Raw genomic sequence first — 19,194 nt, 5'->3', positions numbered from 1 at the left:
GGGGACCCCCTTGTCGCAGCTGCCTCACCTGCACTCTGTGTACCCCGTCCACCACCAGCGGGCGCAGGAACACCTCGTTCCCCAGCAACTTCTGAAACATACTCTCTACATATGCGGCAGTGTCTAGCCCCTCTGCCCCCTCCGGGAGGCCCACGATTCTCACGTTCTGCCAGTGAGATCTGTTGTCCACGTCCTCCAGCCTTTCCAGAAGCACTTTTTGCTGGTCCCTCAACCTCCGAATCTCCACATCCGCCACCGTTTGAAAGTCAGCCGGCTCCTCCACTGACTTCTCCAACTGCTGGAGCTTCTCAGCCTCGATCATTCAGCCTTTTTCCCATCTGATCAATCGACTTCTGAAGCGGCTCCAAGTTGTCACGCTTCAGATCCAAAAAGCCCTCCTGCATAGTCTGCAGCAGCTGCTCCATTGTGGGCTGGGCTGTCGGCTCCTTGCTCTGAACACCAGCCATGCTGGTCTCTCTCACAGCCTGCACTGTGCCCTTACTCGACCACTTCTTCTGCTGTTTACGGTCCCTCCGACTTCTTAGGTCCATACAATTCTGTATGGGTCCTGTGCCTGAGTACTATTGCTTTCCAGTTCCGTGCTCAAAAGCGCAAAAATGTCAGGGGAAAAGGTCCAAAAGTCCGACCGAAATGGGAGCCACCAAATGTGCGACCTACTCCCTCATAGCCGCCACCGGAAGCCCAGAAAACTCCTTCTCACCTGGGTGCATGAAGTGCCTGTGTCCACAACCCCAATCTGTTCTATACTTGTTCCCAGTTCTCTAGCAATGCCTGCTGCTTTCCTATTCTGGGGTTTGACCTGTCCGTCAGTGAGTCCTGTACACAGTTAAAGTCTCTATTTCCCCCCCCCATGTGTATGTATGTCAGGGATTTCCGCCATGGCCTTCTTTTCAAATTCCATGTTGTCCCAGGGGCCATGATGTGGAGATGCTGGTGTTGGACTGGAGTGGGCACGGTAAGAAGTCTTTCAACACCAGGTTTAAGTCCAACAGGTTTGTTTTGAATCACTAGCGTTCGGAGTACAGCTCCTTCATCAGGTGAGTGAAGAGGTGGGTTCCACAACGACATATACAGGCAAAGCCAATGATGCAAGATGGTACTTTGAATGCGACTCTTTGCAGGTAATTAAGCCTTTACAGGTCCAGACGGAGAGGGATAATCACAGGTTAAAGAAGTGTAAATCCAACGCCAGCAACTACAAATCATGGCCCCCACTTTGATGTTGTGCCCCCCTCCCCCAGATGCTCTCTCTCTGATGGGAGATACCCCCCCTCCCCCAAACTCCATATACGCTTGGCGCTAGCTTTCCTGCCAGTGTGGTGGCCCCCATTCTGGGGTGGGTCTGACCCTCTCTTACGCCTGCTCTGTTGATACTCCTCTACCTCCTCCTCCCAGTCTCCTGTGCTCCGCTGCATCCCCCGCGCTCCCCCCCCCCCCCCCTGCGAACTGGGTTCCCTTGTTCATAATGAGGCCATGCAGTCCTGTGCAAAATTGTCCTTCTCTGCCTCCTCTGTGCCTTCCTTAACACTGTCTCTCTTGCTGTCTGGCTAGACCATTCTTTTGAATGAACTCGGACAGTTCTTCAGGGGCAGTGAAACAATGTTCCTTTCCCTGGTATATTGCCTGACTGTGTACAACCCCCCAAATTGAATATTATTTGTGCAGGGTTGATTTTGTCTTATTAAAATGTGCCGTGAGCTTTGCCAGGTTCGCCCCAAAGTCCTGATAGACTCTTGAGTTTTTCTTTCTCACAGCTGCAAGCTTCATTTGTCTGGCCCAGTGAATGATCCTTTCCGGATCCTGGTAGTTGTGCAGTTTGGCAATGACTGCTCTCGGCTGCTCCCCCACCTTGGATTTTGGCCGGAGCGACCTGTGAGCCCTGTTGATCTCCGGCGGCTTGGGGAAGCTGTCTCTCCCCATTAGGTTACCTCGCATTTGGGCCACATAGTCGGTCAGGTCCCTGCCCTCGATTCCTTCTGGCAGGCCCACTATTCTGATGTTCTGTCGCTTGGACCGATTTTCTTGGTCCTCCACCTTCCCTTTCAGGCTCCCCAGGGTCACCACCAACCTCTTAATTTTGGCCTCCAGGGCAACGATTTGGTCATTCTGGTCCGTCAAAGCTTTCTCCAGCTCCTTTATTGTGCTACCGGGCCTCCAATCTCTTTGCATTACTGTTGAAGGCCACCTGCATGGTGACCAGCGCCTCTGCCACCTTTATTTCTGCATTAGTATCGTCTCTCATCTCCTTCAGTTCCCTGGTGAGGAATATCTTCCGTCCATCACCTGGCGGGTGGGGTGGGGGGGGTGGGGCGGGGGGGGCTTGTTTCTCGGGTCGCTGGTCTCCCTCTCTCTCTCACCAGAGAGAGAGAGAGAGAGTAGCCGGGGACCCTTTGGCCTGTTGGCCCTCTGATCCACTTATTCGCTGCTCCTGTCCCTTGCCACCATTTCTATGGCCTCTTGAACTGCTGCTTCCTGGCATCATTGCTGTATTTTGTATTGTTTAAGGTGAGGGGATGTTTTAGTTCAATTTTGTGGGCTATGTTTGGCTAAACGTTTCTGTTATCCTGTCTTTCGGAGGGGAGACACCTGACGTGCGACTGCTCAGCACATCCCAGTCGCAGGAAGTCCAACTGGTCTGTAATTTGTAACATTCTGCCACCCTCGCATTTTGAATAAGGGCGTTACATTCGCATTTTTCCAATCCACTGGAACCTTTCCTGTGTCCAGGGAATTTTGGAACATTATAACCAATGGATCCACTATATCTGCTGCCACTTCCTTTAAGATCCTAGGATGTGGGCCATTAGGCCCTATCTGTCTTCAATCCCAATAGTTGTTGAGTACGGGTTCCCTGTTGATGCTGATTGTTCTAAGTCCCACCCTTTCGATTACCTCTGAATTACCAGTTCCTATAACAATGGTATGAGAGTCCTCCACTGTAAAAACTGAGGCAAAACATTTGTTTAGCATCTCTGCCATTTCTGTGTTACCCACTATTAACTCTCCAGCTTCACCTTCCAAGGAAGGGATCAACATACATGGTAGCACTGTGGCTTCCCAGCGCCAGGGTCCCAGGTTCGATTCCCTGCTGGATCACTGTCTGTGCGGACTATGCACGTTCTCCCCGTGTCTGCGTGGGTTTCCTCCGGGTGCTCCGGTTTCCTCCCACAGTCCAAAGACGAGCAGGTTAGGTGGATTGGCCATGATAAATTGCACTTAGTGACCAAAATGGTTAGGAAGGGTTATTGGGTTACAGGGATAGGGTGGAAGTGAAGGCTTAAATGGGTCGGTGCAGACCCGATGGGCCGAATGGCCTCCTTCTGCACTGTATGTTCTATGTTCAATTCTCTTCCCTTTTATGCATTTATAGAAGCTTTTGCTATCTTTTTTGATATTTTGCGCTAGATTTCTTTCATAATTTACCTTGAACAGGTTCAAGGTTTACCTGGACAAGTTCAAGATGGTGCGGAGGACGACGACTCTCTGCGAGCTCTCCCAAACAGATCCTCTTTTTACATCACTTATAATCGTACTAATCTCTTAAAATGTAATTCTAACACTAACATTATCACTAACCTTTCTCTTTTATCTATGTATTTACATTGTGGCCCTTGTGTTGCCTTATTATGTATTTTCTTTTTCTTTTCTTTTCATGACTAAATGATCTGTTTGAGCTGATCGCAGAAAAATACTTGTCACTGTACCTCGGTATACGTGACAATAAACAAATCCAGGACAACGCACTGGTTAGCACTGTTGCCTCACGGTGCCGAGGTCCCAGGTTTGATCCCCGCTCTGGGTCACTGACCAGGTGCAGTTTGTACATTCTCCCCATGTTTGCGTGGGTTTCACCCCACAACCCAAAGATGCAGGGTAGGTCAATTGGCCACGCTAAATTGCCCCTTAATTGGAAAAGATTAATTGGGTACTCTAAATTTTAAAAAAATAAACAAATTCAGCTCATTTTATTACTTTCTTAGTAACATTTACAGTAGCACAGTGGTTAGCATTATTGCTTCACAGCGCCAGGGACCTGTGTTCAATTCCCGGCTTGGGTCGCTGTCTGCGGAGTCTGCACATTCTCCGGGTGCTCTGGTTTCCTTCCGCAAGTCTTGAAAGACATGCTTATTAGGTGAATTGGACATTCTGAATTCTCCCTCAGTGTACCCGAACAGGTGGTGACTAAGGGATTTTCAGAGTACCTTCATTGCAGTGTTAATATACGCATACGTGTGACACTAATAAAGATTATTAATATTATTATTATGTTTGAAAGTATCCCAATCATCTAGCCTGCGACTGGCCTTTTCAACATGGTATACCTTATTTTATGTCTTTATATTGTCCTTAACCTCCTTGGTTAGCCATGAATTTTTTTTACACCTCTTCCCATCTTTCTTCCTTGCTGGAATATATTTTAGTTGTGAGGAATTGAGTATCTCCTTAAACAACTGCCACTGCTCATCATCTGTCCCACCTTTTAGCCTTCCTGCCTACTCTACTCGAGCTAAATCTGTCCTCGTGCCTATGAGGGCAGTAGAGTGGAGCTGCTGATTGGCTGTTGCGGGGGACATTTGCATATGTGCGTTATGGTCACCCTAACTTGAAGGTGGTTTGTGGAGGACCTATTGTCAAGTGACACTTAAGATCAAGAGGAAGGCTTGACGGCAGGTAGAAGTAGAAAGAAGTTGAACCGTGATGTCACAGCCTGCAGGTAAGGGATTGGCTGGTGACTGGTAAGTAGTTTTTCTTTTATTTTCCCTCAGGTGTTATCGTGCGGGGCGCAGAGGTTGCTGAGTGAGTGCTTGCTGAGATGGGAGTAAAAAAATGTTTTTAACTTACTGTAGGGAGTTTCCAGCTGAATCCGGTCGGAGTGAGGACAGAATGACTGCTGGGTAAGTAGTAAAGATTTAAATTGTTTGTGCAGGCCAATAACAGCTGATTGCTGTTTTTGTGTGGGGCGCAGTGGTTGCTGGTTAAGTGTTTTATTTTTACTTGTATTTAAGTTGGGCAGTTACTCAACCCTAGACACTACACTTGTAGTGTCCCGCACCCTTCCACCTCCTTTAACCGGAGGGGTAGAGTGAATAACAGGTAAGCTCGAAACAGGTAAGCTCTTTCTTTCTTTTTCTTTTTTTCATCTAGAGGGGATGGCAGGGAAGGCAGTGCAGTGTTCCTCCTGCAGAATGTTTGAGGTGAGGGACGCCGTCAGTGTCCCTGCTGATTTCATCTGTGGGAAGTGCACCCATCTCCAGCTCCTCAGAAACCGGGTTAGGGAACTGGTGCTGGATGAACTTCGGATCATTCGGGAGGCAGAGGTGGTTATGGATAGGCACTTCAGGGATGTAGTTAGTCCATAAAATAAAGATAGATGGATGACGGTGAGAGGGGCTGGAAGGAAGCTGTCAGTACAGGGATCCCCTGTGGCCGTTCCGCTTAGTAACAAGTATACTGCTTTGGATACTGTTGGGGGGGGGGGACTTACCAGGGGTAAGCCATGGGGTACAGGTCTCTGGCACAGAGTCTGTCCCTGTTGTTCAGAAGGGAAGGGGGGAGAGGAGTAGAGCATTAGCCATTGGAGACTCCATAGTTAGGGGGATAGATAGGAGATTCTGTGGGAACGGGAGAGACTCGTGGTTGGTGTATTGCCTCCCAGGTGCCAGGGTGCGTGATGTCTCGGATCGTGTTTTCGGGATCCTTAAGGGGGAGGGGGAGCAGTCTCAAGTCGTGGTCCACATAGGTACCAACGACATAGGTAGGAAAAGGGATAAGGATGTAAGGCAGGAATTCAGGGAGCTAGGGTAGAAACTTAGATCAAGGACAAACATGGTTATTATCTCTGGGTTGTTACCCACGCCACGTGCTAGTGAGACGAGGAATAGGGAGAGAGAGGAGTTGAACACGTGGCTACAGGGATGGTGCAGGAGGGAGGGTTTCAGATTTCTGGATAATTGAAGCTCATTCTGGGGTCGGTGGGACCTCTACAAATGGGATGGTCTACACCTGGACCATAGGGGTACAAATATCCTGGGGGGGGAAATTTGCTAATGCTCTTCGGGAGGGTTTAAACTAGTTCAGCAGGGGCTTGGGAACCTGAATTGTAGCTCCAGTATACAGGAGGTTGCGAGTAGTGAGGTCATGAGTCAGGTTTCAAAGTTGCAGGAGTGTACCGGCAGGCAGGAAGGTGGTTTAAAGTGTATCTTCTTCAATGCCAGGAGCATCCGGAATAAGGTGGGTGAACGTGAGGCATGGGTTGGTACCTGGGACTTCGATGTTGTGGCTATTTCGGAGACATGTATAGGGTAGAGACAGGAGTGGTTGTTGCAGGTGCCGGGGTTTAGATATTTCAGTAAGCTCAGGGAAGGTGGTAAAAGAGGGGGAGGGGTGGCATTGTTAGTCAAGGACAGTATTACGGTGGCAGAAAGGACGTTTGATGAGGACTCGTCTACTGAGGTAGTATGGGCTGAGGTTAGAAACAGGAAAGGAGAGGTCACCCTGTTAGGGGTTTCCTATAGGCCTCCGAAAAGTTCCAGAGATGTAGAGTAAAGGATTGCAAATATGATTCTGGATAGGAGTGAAAGCAACAGGGTAGTTGTTATGGGGGACTTAACTTTCCAAATATTGACTGGAAACGCTATAGTTCCGAGTACTTTAGATGGGTCCATTTTTGTCCAATGTGTGCAGAAGGGTTTCCTGACACAGTATGTAGATAGGCCAACGTGAGGCGAGGCCATATTGGATTTGGTACTGGGTAATGAACCAGGACAGGTGTTAGATTTGGAGGTAGGTGAGTACTTTGGTGACAGTGACCACAATTCGATGACGTTTACTTTAGTGATGGAAAGGGATAGGTATATACCACAGGGCAAGAGTTATATCTGGGGGAAAGGCAATTATGATGCGATGAGGCAAGACTTAGGATACATCAGATGGAGAGGAAAACTGCAGGGGATGGGCATAATGGAAATGTGGAGCTTGTTCAAGGAACAGCTACTGCGTGTCCTTGATAAGTATGTACCTGTCAGGCAGGGAGGAAGTGGTCGAGCAAGGGAACCGTGGTTTACTAAAGCAGTCGAAACACTTGTCAAGAGGAAGAAGGAGGCTTATGTAAAGATGATACATTAAGGTTCAGTTAGGTCGCTCGAGAGTTCCAAGTTAGCTTGGAAGGACCTCAAGAGAGAGCTAAGAAGAGCCCGGAGAGGACATGAGAAGTCTTTGGCATGTAGGATCAAGGATAACCCTAAAGCATTCTTTCGATTTGTCAGGAATAAAAGAATGACTAGGGTAAGAGTAGGGCCAGTCAAGTACAGTAATGGGAAATTGTGCATGGAGTCTGAGGAGATAGGAGAGGTGCTAAATGAATATTTTTCATCAGTATTCACACAGGAAAAAGACAATGTTGTCGAGGAGAATACTGTGATTCAGGCTACTAGATTAGAAGGGCTTGAGATTCAAAAGGAGGAGGTGTTAGCAATTCTGGAAAGTGTGAAAATAGATAAGTCCCCTGGGCCGGATGGGATTTATCCTAGGATTCTCTGGGAAGTTAGGGAGGAGATTGCTGAGCCTTTGGCTTTGATCTTTAAGTCATCTTTGTCTACAGGAATAGTGCCAGAAGACTGGAGGATAGCAAATGTTGTCCCCTTGTTCAAGAAGGGGAGTAGAGACAACCCTGGTAACTATAGACCAGTGAGCCTTACTTCTGTTGTGGGCAAAGTCTTGGAAAGGTTTATAAGAGATAGGATGTATAATCATCTGGAAAGGAATAATTTGATTAGAGATAGTCAACACGGTTTTGTCATGCCTCACAAACCTTATTGAGTTCTTTGAGAAGGTGACCAAACAGGTGGATGTGGGTAAAGCAGTTGATGTGGTGTATATGGATTTCAGTAAAGCGTTTGATAAGGTTCCCCACGGTAGGCTACTGCAGAAAATAAGGAGGCATGGGATTCAGGGTGATTTAGCGGTTTCAATCAGAAATTGGCTAGCCGTAAGAAGACAGAGGGTGGTTGGGTTGATGGGAAATGTTCAACCTGGAGTTCAGTTACTAGTGTTGTACCACAAGGATCTATTTCGGGGCCACTGCTGTTTGTCATTTTTATAAATGACCTGGAGGAGGGTGTACATTTGCAGATGACACTGAAGTCGGAGGAGTTGTGGACAGTGCGGAAGGATGTTGCAGATTACAGAGGGACATAGATAAGCTGCAGAGCTGGGTTGAGAGGTGGCAAATGGAGTTTAATTCAGAAAAGTGTGAGGTGATTCATTTTGGAAAGAGTAACAGGAATACAGAGTACTGGGCTAATGGTAAGATTCTTGGTCGTGTCGATGAGCAGAGAGATCTCGGTGTCCATATACATAGATCCCTGAAAGTTGCCACCCAGGTTGATAGGGTTGTTAAGAAGGCGTACGGTATGTTAAGCTTTTATTGGTAGAGGGATTGAGTTTCGGAGCCATGAGATCATGTTGCAGCTGTACAAAACTCTGGTGCAGCCGCATTTGGAGTATTGCGTGCAGTTCTGGTCGTCGCATTATAGGAAGGATGTGGAAGCATTGGAAAGGGTGCAGAGGAGATTTACCAGAATGTTGCCTGGTATAGAGGGAAGATCTTATGAGGAAAGGCTGAGGGACTTGAGGCTGTTTTCGTTAGAGAGAAGGTGGTTAAGAGGTGACTTAATTGAGGCATATAAGATGATCAGAGGATTAGATAGGGTAGACAGTGAGAGCCTTTTTCCTCGGATGGTGATGTCTAGCATGAGGGGACATAGCTTTAAATTGAGGGGAGATAGATATAAGACAGATGTCAGAGGTAGGTTCTTTACTCAGAGAGTAGTAGGGGCGTGAAATGCCCTGCCTGCGACAGTAGTGGACTCGCCAACACTAAGGGCATTCAAATGGTCATTGGATAGACATATGGACGATAAGGGAATAGTTTAGATGGGCTTCAGAGTGGTTTCACAGGTCGGCGCAACATCGAGGGCCGAAGGGCCTGTACTGTGCTGTAATGTTCTATGTTCTATGTAATTATCTTTATTTAATTCCAGAACGCTAGTGTGGGACTTCACTTTCTTGCCCCCAAACAGAAATCATACTATGGTCACTATTCCCCAGAGGATCCTTAACTATGATGTCTTCAGTTAATCCCTCCGCATTACACAATACCAAATCCAGAGTAGCCTGCTCCCTGATTGGTTCCACAACATATTGTTCCAAGAAACAATCTCTAACGCATTCAGTGAACGTTCCCTCGAGGCTACCCTTACCAATTTGATGAATCCAGTCTATGTGCATATTAAAATCACTCATGATTATTGCTGTACCTTTTTTACAAGTCCCCAGTATTTCCCGGTTTATTCTGTGCCCCTCTGCGGAACTGCTGTTGTGTACCTATAGATGACTTCTACTAGGGACTTCTTCTCTTTGCTATTTCTTATTTCTACCCAGACTGATTCCACATCTTGATCTTCAATGCTTATATCATTTCTCATTACAGCACTGATCCCTTTCTTCACCAGCAAAGCTCACCACCTCCTTTCCCTTTCTGCCCGTCTTTCTGAAATACTGGGCACCCTTGGATATTCAATTTCCAGACCTGGTCTCCTTGTAACCATGTCTCAGTAATCACCACCAAATCATACCTTTTTGTCTCGATTTGCGGCGTTAACTCATTTTGTTGCGAGTGCTCTTTGCATTTAGATAAAAAAGCTTTAAAATTTGTTCGTTTGTCAAATTTCCCTACTCTGTTATAGTTCCTTGTTGCAAAAAGATATTCACCCATTCTGACCCTCACCTTTATTTGCTGGTGACCATCTGCCACACCGCTAACCTACCTCCTCCTGTAATTTTGGCTTTCTAATTTCCCCTGCAACTAAACCATCCTCGCACCCCAATTCCGTTTAAATATCTACAGCTCTAGTATGCGATTCACCAGGACTCTGGTCCCAGCATGGCTCAGATGAAGACTGTCCCATCAGAACAGGTCCCTCCTTCTCCAGTACTGGTGTTAATGTCCTAAGAATTTGAACCCCTTTCTCCCACACCAATCTTTAAACCACGTATTTACTTCCCTAATCATATTGACCCTGTGCCAATTAGCTCATGGCTCAGGTGGTAATCCAGAGATTACCTTCTTGGTTCAGCACCGGACAGGAGCACATATCACAAATGTTTTTGCTCCTTGTTGATGCCATTCAAAGTGGATGAAAGTGTTTGAAACAAAGTGTATGGCTTTGCACGCCAAAATTGAGAAATTGTGTGTTTTTTTCGACCCATGGGTTTCCTGAAGTCATAGTGTCGGATAATGGAACAGCCTTCCCATGTGCTCCTTAAATTTCATCTCCTTAAATGTATGGATTGTGCCTTACCACCCAGTATCCAACGAACTGTCTGAACCAGCAGTCCATACCTTCAAGGTGGCCCTGGAGACCAGAATCTCATGATTCCTTCTGGGCATAGAACCACTCTGCACTCTCCAACAGCAATGACTCCAGCAGAGTCGTTGATGGACCGGCGTCTTAGGACCAGACTAAGTCTGGTGTCTCTGAATTTGCCAGGGGGTGGGTAGAGACCAGACAGTGCAGTCAGAAGAAAAATCATGGCTAGGCAAATCAACAAGGCCGCTTTCAGTGGAGGAAGCCGTGTATGTCTGAAATTTTGGAAGAGGCTGGAGTTGGGTCCCAAGAGTTGTTGTATCAAAAACAGGACTTTTGTCTTATGAAGTGGATGTACAAGGAAGAATCACGAGTGGTTTTAGATTTTGAAAACTAGTAGTGAATCGCGCCAGTGTGACGTCACACCGCCGGGGGGAATATCACACGAGGCTGGAAGGTCCAGCGTTGTAACATCCTACACGGGACTTAGGGGGTGGGAATGATTATCTTCCCTGTGACCCTCGCAGAGTACAAGCTCCCCCGCTGAGGGGCGCGGGAAACACCATAAAAGGTCAGCCAGTTAGGCACTGCCCAAGAGACCCGGTAAGGATCTACCGCGAGTTCTTTAGAACGTAATAGTAAATAAATCGAAGTGTGGATGGCACGGTGGCAATGCGGTTTGCACTGCTACCTCAGTGCCAAGGACCCAAGTTCAATTATGGCCTTGGTGACAGTCTTCAGTGGACTTTGCACTTTCTCCCCTCTGTCTGCCTGGGTTTCCTCCCACAGTCCAAAGATGTGAAGTTTAGGTGGATTAGCTATGCTAAATTGCCCTTTAGTGTCCAAAGGTTAGGTGGGGTTGTGGACTTAAAGGGGTAGGGTTGAGGATTGGGCTGAGATAGGGTGCTCTTTCAGAGAGTCGGTGCAGAGTCGATGGGCTGAATGGCCTCCTTCTGCAGTGTAAGGATTTCATGATCTTTAGTAAAGCCATTCAGTTATATTTAAATTCATTTAAAATAATGTGAATAACAGGATTCAGGTTCACGCCCTTCCTCGTATCTCAAACCGATATCTCCCCGGCGCAAATCCTATTCTGGCCCTCTAACCTTAGGGCCCAGGGGACTAAAGGCATGGTCAGCACTGACGGAGCGATGATTGGGAATGCATAGGAGACAGAATTAGACCAGTTCAAATATTTCAGATAATGTGGGGTTGAAGGAAATTACAAAACAGGCAGGTGTGAGACCACGGAGGGATTTGAAGACAAGGATGAGCATTTTAAAGACATGATGTTGCTTGACTGGGAGCAGGTGTAGTTCAGTGAGCACAGGGGTAATCGGGGAAAGGGATTTGGTTGTGAGTTAAGACATGGGCAGCAGAGTTTTGGATGAACTCAGGTTTACCTCCGGGTAGAATGTAGGAGACCAGCCAGGAGAGTGTTGAAACAGTCGAGTCTAGAGTAATGAAGGTATGGATTGGTATGGGATTCATCAGCAATGAACTGAGACAGGAGCAAAGTCTAGCAATGCTATGGAGGTGGAAATAGGCAGCCTTAGCGATGGTGTGAAAAATAAGGTTGGATATTTTCAGCATCAAATAAAACACCGAGGTTGAGAATGGACTGATTTAATCTCAGACTGTTACTATAGGGGCAGGGGGAGGGATGGAGTCAGTTGGCACAGTGGTTAGCACTGCTGCATCACAGCGCCAGGGACCTGGGTTCAATTCCGGCCTTGTGTGACTGTGTGGAGCTTGCACGTTCTCCCTGTGTCTGCGTGGGTTTCCTCCGGGTGCTCCGGTGTCCTCCCACAGTCCAAAGAGGATAGCACAGTGGGTAGCACTGTTCTCCACAGCTCCAGAGTCCCAGGTTCGATTCCCAGTTGGGTCTCTGTCTGGAGTCTGCACGTTCTCCCCGTGTCTGCGTGGGTTTCCTCCGGGTGCTCCGGTTTCCTCCCACAAATCCCGAAAGATTTGCTGTTCAGTAACTTGGACATTCTGAATTCTCCCTCGGTGTACCCGAACAGGTGCCGGAATGTGGCGACTAGGGACTTTTCACAGTAACTTCATTGCACTGTTAATCTAAGCCTACTTGTGACAATAGTGATTATTATTAAATGTGCAGGTTAGGTGGATTAGCCATATCTTTTTATTAAAACAGTAAAAAATATATACAAGACCAAACGGTACAAATACTAATTTTGTGTTGGAAAAACAGGGTATCCTCCCCTCAGTACCAATGTACGGGGAGGGGGTAGGATACTCTGATTATTAAAACAGTTCACAACACACATGTACAAAAAACAAACGGTTCAAACACTAAACTGTGTGTTGGAGAGACAAGGGGCGTCATTCTCCGCCGGCGGGAGTCTCCGTTTTGCCGGCGCCCGGGGGTTTCCCGACGGCGTGGGGCTGCCCCACAATGGGAAACCCCATTGACCGGCCAGTGTTACGGAGACTCCCGCCGGCCGGTTGGGGCAGAAATGTGGCGGGGCGGGTAGGAGAATTTCGCCCCAGATACCTTACCTCTGTACCAACAGAAGGGAAAGGAAGGGGGACAAAAGAGAAAATGCTGGAAAATCTCAGCAGGTCTGGCAGCATCTGTAGGGAGAGAAAAGAGATAACATTTCGAGTCCGATGACTCTTTGTCAAAGCTGGAAAGGAAGCGGGGTGGTGGGAAGAGAGGGGAAAGGAGGGTGGGGGGGAGGAGGGAGGGAGTTGGTGGAGGTGGGCCCAATAGGATACTGCCTGAACCATCTACAGAGGCAGAAAAACAAAAGATCCTTCAATTATGATATGCCAGATTCCGGGGGTGAGGGGCGACACACTGTCAGGCACGAGTGAGCCCTGCACCCCACTGCAGAGAGCCTCATGTGCAACCTCCACACCCGACGACTGGGCGGCTGACAGCCTACAGACAATCTCCCTCCGGGCCCAAATCCTCCACCACACTGAGTGTGGCGGGTGACACGGGCCCACCAACCAACCCAGGGCCTGCCTTGATCCCGCCACCAGGATCATCGACAGGCGGGATCTCCTCAGACTCCTCGTTCCCGGGCCAGTGGGAGGCAGTAGTGCAGATGCCTGCGCCGCCCCTGCCGCCTGGTCACCGGAAGGCCCCGAAAATAACTCCGGAAACAGGCCCCGGATGGTGACAGAGGTGCCGAAGACAGTGGTTGGGTCAGAGGCTCTTCCAAACTATAACGTTCTAAGAACCTAAGAAGCAGGGGGTTATTGTTGTTCCCCTCCCGAGAAATTGAACAAGTTTGGGGTGCTACATTGTACTGGGTGGAACAGGCCCCCCAGGGTCCCGTCCGACCCCGAAGTACCCTGCTCGGGGGGCAACGGCAGCTGCCAGGATTTCCTCATTATCCCCTTGCCTCTTTTCTTTCGGGGACTGGGTGTGGCATCTATGGAAATGAACCTGGAGTGACGCCGTTTGTGGGGAAGAGGATCACGCACTGGGGAGACCTCCAGGCTGACTCCTTGTCCCTCAGTGCTTCTCTCCAGAATTTGTGGCTGGGACAGAGCACCCTCTGGTTCTAGGTCGGGCACCTCACTACCGCCACCCCGAGGCTTGCGCAGAAGTATCACCGGGCCCGGCATTCGATGGTGAAATGAAACCGGGCTGAGGGTGTTGCTGGGTGATGGTGGGGTGAGGCGTAAAGGCTGCACCTGAGTCAGTAGCCAGGGGCACTGGGTCAGTCAGGGTCAGATGGTCAGAAGGATCCAAACCTGACCGCTGGTGAATCGCCCTATTGGTCATCTTCTCAGCCTTCCGGCCACATGGGTGCCCCCTCGCCTCCACTCCAGCAGCCGAGGTGTCAGTGGGTGCCGGCATGGCACCCGCTCAATGAGGGGTTTGTAGCAAGGCCAGTGGAGGTAGAGGGGGTGCGGCAGCCTTAGAGGTGGTGCAACATTTTCTAATATGCCCCACCTTCTTGCAGGCGTGACACCGTACTCCACCCACAGTAGGTTTTGTCCCCAAAAGGGATCTCAAAAGCCCCTTCCAGGACCTCCTCCTGGGCCAGGTAAACAAAGACCTGGCGCCGGAAGGAGAAAATATGCTTAAGGGTGGGGTCTTTGAGGCCAAGTGGGAGCGGTATCACCCCGGACCATACCTCCCCAGTTGATGGAGCTGGGTGAGGAGGAGCTCCGTGGGAATAAAAGGCGGGACAAACTCCTTGGTTAACACTGTGCCTCATGGCGCCGAGGTCCCAGGTTCAATCCTGACTCTGGGTTACTGTCCGTGTGGAGTTTCCACATTCTCCCCGTGTTTGCGTGGGTTTCGTCCCCCACAACGCAAAGATGTGCAGGTTAGGTGGATTGGCCACGTTGAATTGCCCCTTAATTGGAAAAAATTAATTGGGTACTCTAAATTTATAAAACAAAAGAAAGAGTTAAAAGGTCACACCACAACTTAATCAACACCGAATTACTGGGCTGAGCTTTTCTGAGTTGTGGAGACGCTGGATGGGACTCTGATTCAGAAGTACCGCGCCCATTTCTAACTGATCATATTTTGGTACTGGTGAAGGGAGAGTGTGAGTAGGACATGACTCTCACACGTGAGAGTCATTTGGCCTCAGTGCTGAGTTCAAACAGACCCTGTTTTCACTGGAGCAAATGTGGGATTTACAAACCTTTAGAGAGGCCGCAAATGCTCTTGATAATAATAATCTTTATTGTCACAAGTAGGCTAACATTAACACTGCAATGATGTTACTGTGAAAAGTCCCTAGTCGCCACATTCCGGCACCTGTTCGGGTACACAGGGAGAATTCAGAATGTCCAAATTACCTTGCAGCATGTTTTTCAGCACTTGTGGGAGGAAACCGGAGCACCGGGAGGAAACCCACGCAGACACAGGGAGAACATGCAGACTCCGTGCAGACTGTGACTCAAGCCGGGTATCAAACCTAGGACCCTGGCATTGTGATGCAGCAGTGCTAACCACTGTGCTACCGTACCGCCCCTGAAGAGTGGATAAGGGCCAGAATTCAAGGCTCAGAGGTAAGAGCTACCTTCTTGAAAATGAACCCGCGGAAAGGGACGGGCCCCGACGGAGTCCCTGGGCGAGCACTCAGATCCTGCGCAGACCAGCTGGCGTGTGTATTCGCAAATATCTTCAACACCTCACTTCTCCGCTCCAAGGTCCCCACCTCCTTCAAGTACCAAAGACTAACAAAGTAGCATGCCTCAACGACTGGTGGCCCTGACGACTTTATGAAATGCTTCAAGCAGCTAGTCATGATCAACGCCAGCCTCCCAGACGGTCTCGATCCATTGTAGTTCGCCTATCGCCGCAACCGATCCACAGCAGATGTTATCTCTCTGGCCCTCCAATCAACACTCGCACACCTCGACAACAGGGACACCTACGTCTTGACTCCAATTCGATTAACAAGTTTGCAGATGATATGACTGTGGTGGGTCGTATCTCAAACAACGACGAATCAGACTACAGAAGGGAGATAGATCACTTGGTTGCATGGTGCACCGAAAACAACTTCTCTCTAAATGCTGGAAAGACCAAGGAACTGATCATCAACTTCAGGAAGCGGAGCACAACACATAGTCTATATCAATGGCTCCGAAGTGGAGATGGTCGATAGCTTTAAGTCCCTGGGGGTCACTATCACCAACAGTCTGTCCTGGTCCACTCACGTTGATGCAACAGTCAAGAAAGCCCAACAACTCTACTTCCTACGGAAGCTAAAGAAATTTGGCATGTCTTCATCGACTCTCAAACTTCTACAGATGTGCCATAGAGAGCATCCTGTCCGGCTGCATCACAGCTTGGTATGGCAACTGCTCGGCCCAAGATTGCAAGAAACTGCAGAGTGATGAACTCAGCCCGACGCATCGCACAAGCTTGCCACCTTCACATTGATTCTGTCTACACCTCCCGCTGCATCAAAAAGGCAGACAGCAGTATCAGAGACCCCTCCCACCCTAGCTTTGCCCTCTACCACCATTCCATCTGGCAGAAGATACAGTAGTCAGAAGACCCGCGTATCCAGTCATAAGAACAGCTTCTTCCCCACAGTTACTAGACTCCTCAACGACTGTCCTTCGGACTGATGTGTTCCCTGTAAGAACACTATTCACGATGCCCTATGCTGCTCTTGCTCATGTATTTGCTTTGTTTGGCCCTTGTTCCGCACTGTAACCAATTACTATTTGTCGATGTACCATTTGTCTGTGTACTCTCGATTATTCTTTTGTCTACTATGTACGCACTGTGTATGTTCCCTTGGCCGCAGAAAAATATTTTTCACTGTACTTCGGTACATGTGACAAATTATCAATCAATCAATCAACCAATCAATCCAGTCACACCCCCAGCGATTCCTCAGGTCCCAACCCTCCCTGCCTTGGAACCCCTGCCATTTAGCTACCCTCCAGGTCCTGAGGTTTGGTTCCAGAAAGCTTCAGGCCACTGCAATGCTGTGTCTGGAGGGACTGGAGAGCTGCTGGCCACTCTGGCTGGCAGCTCTCTACGGTGAGATTTCTTCCTGAGTGAGGGCAGATGTCTGGCCTTATGCCTATCAATGTTCGTTATAATGCAATATGTCTGTACCCGCACCATGCGAGGCAGGCTTTTTACACAGAGGGTGGTGAGTGCCTGGAACGCGTTGCCAGGGGAGGTTGTGGAAGCAGATACATTAACGGCGCTCAAAAGGCATCTCAATAAATACATAGATAGGATGGGTATAGAAGGATACGGCACTAGGAAGTGCTGAGGGTTTTGGCCAAGGGTGGTATCATGACCAGTACAGGCTTGGATGGCCGAAGGGCCTGTTCCTGTGCTGTATTGTCCTTTGTGTACTAAAAATTCAGGCCAAGGTCTGTGGAACTGTCAAGTGATTTAAATTGACAGTTGTTTAAAAAAAATTTTTTTTTAACTTCCTGCCTGTGTCTGTGAGAGTTGAAAATAAATCTGTTTTTGAAGATTTAATAACTATTGTGTTGACATACACATACATATGTGTATACATAAGATATAAGCATTAGCTGTGATAGCATTATTAATGCTGAGCTGCTTTCTACAGCCTAACATTATTGCAGTGGGGGTGGGGGATGGAGGTTCACAACCTAGTGGATAGATCAAAGAAGTTATTTAAGGATTAGCTGTCTTTGATGTGGGGTTATGAATACAAATCTTTGTTTTACTAGGGATGAATTATTTAAGCAGATTTATATTGAATGGGCTTTCATGAATGGGATTGATTTGTTTCAAAAACAATGCAGCACAGGAACAGGCCCTTCGGCCCTCCAAGCCTGAACTGGTTTCATAGTGAAGTCTGCAATAGATCTTGAAAATATTGAGGGAGGGGGGTGATTTTGTGCTCCCGTTTCGATGGGCGAGATCGGAAAATCCTGCGAGAGGCCCAAAGCATGATGTACACTGGCTGGATTTCCTGTTGCAATTGTCCCCGCCCCTCTCCAATGACATAATAGGAACCCTGACATTCAATGTTTAACATATGATTATGATGCCTCCACGCCTGATAATTAGCCCCCATCCCCCCGTTACATAATCCATTGGCGTGTGTCCCAACCTGAATTATGACAGGTCTCCCACAGCGTGCACTTGGTGAGCAGAATCTGCCAGAGGAGTTCAGGTAAGTGCATTCCTCAGGCGGCGAGAGGGTCATGCCCGAGCACTGCCCCCAGGCACTTCCTGGGCATTGCCCCCGATACTACTCCGTGTGTTCAAGACAGTGATGTTCGAGATGCTTCTATTTTTAATTTTTTGTATTGAAGATTAAAGGGTGCCTAATCTTTTAAAACCAAGGTTTCTGGCAGGGCGGGCTCCATCAGAGACTTCCCTGCCACTATTACATAATGAGACCCACACCTTCACTTTATTTCAGCTGTCGATGAAGAACGATGAAGAAAGCCGCTGTTGTGCCCAGCGGATTCCACGTCGTTTTTCCCACCCAGGGCATCACTCTGCCAAAACGGGAAAATTCCGCCCATTATTTTATTTAATCTCAGCATGTCTCCTGAAGTCAACCTATACTGGACACTGGGTGAGTAGACATGGAGGACAAATGGGAAAAGGGTGATGGGTGGGGGGTATGGTTTAGTATGAATTGGCAGAAGGTTGGCAATCGCTATAAGGGTCATACGGGTTAGTGCAGGTCATGAGTTGGCATGGAGTTTATGCCTGGATCCATGTCCCAGATAAAGTAGCTTTAAATGAAATCATTAACAAAGGAAAACTAAATGTATTAATAACAGAATCATTAACTTTGTTACAAAGCATTTTGTACCTGCTCGGAGCAGAGCCTGTACATTGCCACGATTTTTGCAGCAAGGATTCGAGCGCTGACAAATCCAATGGAGTAGAGAGAAATTTCAGCAATGAGAGCATAATCCGGGACCATCATAGCCACAGGTCGGAATAAAACCTGCAGGAGAACAGGGGAGTCAGGGATATCAAGCCATCAGTCATATCAAACTATTGTACACACAGTTCACTGATATCAAACTATTAGAACATAGAACATAGAACAATACAGCGCAGTACAGGACCTTCGGCCCACGATGTTGCACCGAAACAAAAGCCATCTAACCTACACTATGCCATTATCATCCATATGTTTATCCAATAAACTTTTAAATGCCCTCAATGTTGGCGAGTTCACTACTGTAGCAGGTAGGGCATTCCACGGCCTCACTACTCTTTGCGTAAAGAACCTACCTCTGACCTCTGTCCTATATCTATTACCCCTCAGTTTAAAGTTATGTCCCCTCGTGCCAGCCATATCCATCCGCGGGAGAAGGCTCTCACTGTCCA

The 19,194-nt window shown here is 48.2% G+C and overlaps 1 protein-coding gene across 1 annotated transcript in view; it reads right to left on the bottom strand.

Annotated features, from left to right (window-relative positions):
• The window catches only part of LOC140388180 (dynein axonemal heavy chain 3-like), a 1,528,048-nt gene that overhangs the window by 716,522 nt on the left and 792,332 nt on the right, over positions 1–19,194 (bottom strand). The window contains exon 31 of the mRNA XM_072471941.1: positions 18,668–18,805. Coding sequence (XP_072328042.1) covers positions 18,668–18,805 — 138 coding nt within the window. The remainder of the gene's footprint in view (positions 1–18,667; positions 18,806–19,194) is intronic.

This window comes from Scyliorhinus torazame, chromosome 13 (assembly GCF_047496885.1).
Source record: "Scyliorhinus torazame isolate Kashiwa2021f chromosome 13, sScyTor2.1, whole genome shotgun sequence".
Taxonomy (NCBI): Eukaryota; Metazoa; Chordata; class Chondrichthyes; order Carcharhiniformes; family Scyliorhinidae; genus Scyliorhinus; species Scyliorhinus torazame.
Note: the sequence above shows the minus strand (reverse complement) of the source record. Positions and strands in the feature narration are given on the sequence as shown.